The sequence below is a fragment of the Protopterus annectens genome, chromosome 3.part1, assembly GCF_019279795.1.
Source record: "Protopterus annectens isolate FY-2018-M chromosome 3.part1, PAN1.0, whole genome shotgun sequence".
Classification (NCBI taxonomy): Eukaryota; Metazoa; Chordata; order Ceratodontiformes; family Protopteridae; genus Protopterus; species Protopterus annectens.
The window spans coordinates 1,822,534,315-1,822,539,551 of NC_056732.1; the positions used below are offsets into that span (position 1 = coordinate 1,822,534,315).

The 5,237-nt window shown below is 40.3% G+C and overlaps 1 protein-coding gene across 1 annotated transcript; it reads right to left on the reverse strand.

Annotated features, from left to right (window-relative positions):
* Nucleotides 1–390: 390 nt before the first annotated feature.
* On the reverse strand, nt 391–2,710 carry LOC122798922 (zinc finger protein 271-like). The gene has a single exon (XM_044068012.1). The coding sequence runs from the start codon at nt 2,566–2,568 to the stop codon at nt 424–426; it is 2,145 nt and encodes a 714-aa protein (XP_043923947.1). The 5' UTR covers nt 2,569–2,710; the 3' UTR covers nt 391–423.
* Nucleotides 2,711–5,237: the final 2,527 nt, after the last annotated feature.

Genomic DNA, 5,237 nt, shown 5'->3' on the forward strand with positions numbered 1-5,237 from the left:
AGTTTTTCCTGCAAAAGTATTTTTCTTTCCTCTAATTTCTCTCTTAATTGTTTTGTATATCTTGTATCTGAAAATTCTGGGCTTCTTGCATAATAATAACAATACATAATTTCTTTCTTATCCTCAGTAGTCCACTGTATCATCTTTATGGCTCTTTTTTGGCCAATCAAGTTTTGTCCTTTTTGTGGACTGCTGCTTCCTTCTACAACTGGGGGGGGGGGGGCATCTTCCTCATGAGCCTGGCCTGCCCCATTGTAGGAATATTTCCACATTTTGAGGATTCTACACTGTCATTTTTTCCAGTCCTGGCACCAGTGCGCCTACCAAGATTGGGCACTTTTTTATCTTGGGTCTTGTGCACCCAGTTATCTTTTTTCATCTTAGATTTACTTCTGTCCATGATATATGCTATACAAATACAGTCTATATATCAGTATCACCTTGGTGAGATTTTGTGAAAAAATCCCCAGTATGGATGTTTTGATGCTTTACCATAGAACACTTCCATGTAAACCTCTTATCACACATAGTGCACTTATAGGGTTTCTGCCCACTGTGGATAAATTGATGTTGGTGCATGTTACGTTTCCGTGTAAAACCCTTGCCACATGTGGTACATTTAAAGGGTTTCTCCCCAGTATGGATGGTTTGATGCGCTAGCATAGCACGTGTCTCTGTAAACCTCTTATCGCACATAGTGCACTTAAAGGGTTGCTGTCCAGTGTGGATGCTCTGATGTATTACCATTTTATTCTTTGATACAAAACTCTTGTCACAGATGGCGCATTTATGCGGTTTGTGCTCAGAATGAACATACTGATGGTCCCTCAAGCTATTCTTATGTCTAAATTCCTTGCCACATGTAGGGCATTTATAAGGTTTCTTCAGCATATGGATGCTCTCATGCCTTAATATAGACTTCTTATATATAAACCTCTTGTCACAGATGGTGCATTTGAAGGGTTTCTTCCCAGAATGGATGTTTTGATGCATTTCCATAGAACTCTTCTGTGTAAACTTCTTATCACACACAGTGCACTTATAGGGTTGCTGTCCAGTGTGGATGCTCTGATGTATTACCATTTTATTCTTTGATACAAAACTCTTGTCACATATGCCGCATTTATGCGGTTTGTGCTCAGAATGGACATACTGATGCTCCCTCATGCTACTCTTATGTCGAAATTCCTTGCCACATGTAGGGCATTTATAAGGTTTCTTCAGTATATGGATGCTCTGATGCCTTAACATAGAATGCTTGTATATGAACCTCTTGTCACATATGGTGCATTTATGCGGTTTGTGCTCAGAATGAACATACTGATGGTGCCTCATGCTATTCTTATGTCTAAATTCCTTGTCACATGTAGGGCATTTATAAGGTTTCTTCTGCATATGGATGCTCTGATGCTTTAACATGCAATACTTGTATATAAACATCTTGTCACAGATCGTGCATTTGAAGGGTTTCTTCCCAGTATGGATGCTCTGATGCCTTAACATAGAAGGCTTCTGTGAAAACCTCTTATCGCACATTGTGCACTTATAGGGTCTCTGTCCACTGTGGATAAGTTGATGTTGCTGCATGTTACCTTTCTGTGTAAAACCCTTGCCACATGTGGTACATTTAAATGGTTTTTCCCCAGTATGGATGCTTTGATGCACTGTCATTGCACCCTTCTCTGTAAACCTCTTATCGCACATAGTGCACTTATAGGGTTGCTGTCCAGTGTGGATGCTCTGATGTATTACCATTTTATTCTTTGATACAAAACTCTTGTCACAGATGGTGCATTTATGCGGTTTGTGCTCAGAATGGACATACTGATGTTGCCTCATGCTACTCTTATGTCTAAATTCCTTGCCACATGTAGGGCATTTATAAGGTTTCTTTGCCATATGGATGCTCTGATGCCTTAACATAGAATGCTTGTATATGAACCTCTTGTCACATATGGTGCATTTATACGGTTTGTGCTCAGAATGGACGTACTGATGGTGCCTCATGCTACTCTTATGTCTAAATTCCTTGCCACATGTAGAGCATTTATAAGGTTTCTTCAGTATATGGATGCTCTGATGCCTTAACATGCAATACTTATATATAAACCTCTTGTCACAGATGGTGCATTTAAAGGGTTTCTTCCCAGTATGGATGTTCTGATGCCTTAACATAGAACGTTTTTGTGTAAACCTCGTATTGCATGTAGTGCACTTATAGGGTCGCTGTCCGGTGTGGATGCTATGATGCATTACTTTTTTGTCTTCATTCTTGACATACTGATGGTTTACCAAATCTGCCTTCTTTGTGAAACATGTAGCAGGTATGTGAGGGTCATCTTTTCTAGGGTTAACAAGTGCAATGCATTTATTTAGCCTTTTGCTGCTGCAAATAGGTTCATCTGTTTCCAACACATTCTTTTGATTTTTCTCCCTAGGATTCAAAAAGCAACTATGAAGGGTTAATGTGCTGCTGGAATTAACCCATTTGCTTGGGTTTTCTTCTTTATGAGTTTTCAGATGCATTTCAAGTTCAGTTTTCTGTACAAACCCATCAGTGCTTTCCATACAGTTATGGTATTGGTTTTTGGTTTGCACCCGATCATATCTTGGACTAAACGTCTTATCTGGCAAAGTTTTCTGACATCCAAAGTTCTTCCATATTCCACATGATGGCAGCTGACTCTGAATTTCCCTGAAATCTGCATTCCTGTGGACTTAAAGAAACATGAATTAGTTAGAATATAATGGTTCACAATGAGGGCTTACTTTCTAACTTATATTGTTACATTCTGCATTATACGATTGACAAACCTTTCTTACTTTCTTAATTTTAGTGAAAAATGAACTGTTGCTCTATAAACTTTCATTAACAAGTGTCACCAACAAAGGAAAAGTATAGCAATGTTAGCATATTAACTATAATAGCAGATGTTTGGAGTACAAAGATTACTGCGTCAATAAAATTTGTAATGAGCAGGAAAAATATGTCACGGACAGACACTGACTACAAAGCCTGACTTTCACAGCTTTAGACATCATCGTTGGGGGAAGGATTCCTCCCCCATTAATTCTGTGGACATCAGCAGGATGGATGGAACAAAGAAGAGAAGAGCTTATGCCATCTTTAGCTGTTTTTTAGGATGACTGAAGAGGTCATTAACAAGCGCACCCACAGTGCCTGCTTACGAGGTTAAACACAAGTCATTCCAACAGGGCAAAGTACACATGTACGGTACAGACTCTCATATCAGTCTTCTAATTATGGTAGGAATACTGAATATGTAGGGAGATATGCAGGATGGAGCCATCACTGCAGTGACAATCCTTATAGGTTCATAGCCATCACTGCAGTGACGATCCTTATAGGCTCATAGCCGTCATTGCAGTGACGATCATTATAGGTTCATAGGTGTGTACTAGACTAATGCCCTGGAGCTTTTACAAGCCTAGCCCATTGAAGTGCCCTGGCATTGTGCCGCCCAGCGTTAGTTCCCAGTGCCTCTATCAAGTTGAGCCACTGGAGTGATCCCCAGGGTGAACTTTCTATTTCTTTCTATTTTTACTACAGTTATATGCAAGATGGAGCTGTCACTGCAGTGACAACCCTTATACTACATTTACTGTTACGGTGAGTATGCTCGGATGTGTCTACTACATGTAATGTAACAATCACTGCTGTATTAACCCTCACCAAGAATGGGCAGAGCTTTAAGGCAGTAAAGAAACTGGCCACAACTCAGGAATACAGGAATAAGGCTGCAGGAGCAAAACATGCTCTGTTCCCGGAGAGAATGTCCAACATATAATGCCTACAGAAAAGAAAAAAAGTTATTCAATTAACCATCTCACAAATTCTTTAAATATAAATACGCCTTAATAAATCTGTGTTAGCATCCATGGGTCTATATTATCTTGCCAAAATAAACAAATAAACAAAATAAACAAACGAAATAAACATTGGCAAATAAACAGTGATTAAAGAAATCAACGAAAGGCCACATCAGTGACTTTTTTCCCAGGGGAAAAAAGCACATGGCCGACTAAACACCACACAAACCTTCAAACCCTACAAAGTGGGGGAGCTTCGGCCCTCACACCCCCAGTGTGGGGGGCTGTGCCCCTCACACACCCCCTTAACTAAATATACCGACCCCAAGATCACACCGCAATGGGGAAAATGGCAAATCCCCGATGACGGCCAAATGCTTTTTTCCCCTGAGATAAAAGTCATTGATGTGGCTGTTCGCTGATTTCCACATTTGCTGTTTATTTGCTGATAAAGATTTGTTTGCTGAATACGTCTTTCAGCAGGACAATATAAACCCAGCATCCACTCCATTTTACCATTATGGAGTGGGAGCTAATCCGCCCCCATAACAGGGCCATTGCTAGCAATTTGGGGACTCTCAATAGACTTTAGCTTGGAGTGTCACAACATCCCTCCCATAACAAGGACAATACACAAGACAATAATATACATTCAGGCATTACCTGTGCCTGACACATTCATCACTTTAATGTATATACAACAAGTCTGAACAAGCAACCTTACGAATCACGAATAAGACACTGATTGGCATTTACTCAGTGGCAGCTGGTGACTTCAAATTAAAGGGGGGCTGCAGGAGACAGCTGAATGGGTGGGGCCAATGGGAATGGGTGTGGCCAACTAGAAAGGGGTGGAGCTATGTTCAAAACCACAACAACTGGAACTTTAATTAAATACGCTGCCCTGGGTGCCAAACAGTCATTACGAGAGTCCAATCAAGACAAAATGAAGTGTAGAAAAAAAAATGTCAATGCATTGGATACATGACAACTTACTTAATATCTAGATGGAAACACAGGTTGTGAGGCATGAAAAAATAAATTACTTTTTAAATACATTACTGGAATGCCAGTCAAAATCAAGTATAAAAAAACACAAGCAGCACTCAATTCAAACGACTTCTCCTTGCAAAGCAGTTCTAATTATAATTTATATTTAGCTTTATAAAATTATCTGCGGTGGTGGTGCTGCGGTAGCGTTGTCACCTCACAGTCAGACGCTGTCCGGTTCGATTCTCAGCTAGTGCGTCTTCTGCGTGGAGAAATGTGTGAATGGGCATACCTTCGTTGAAGGTTGTGCATCAAGGCTGGTAACTCGGCACGTAAAAATCACACCTCATCACGAAGGGCTTTTCAACCACAAAAAAGGAGGTCATTGTCCCACTGTACTCATCCCTTATTAGACC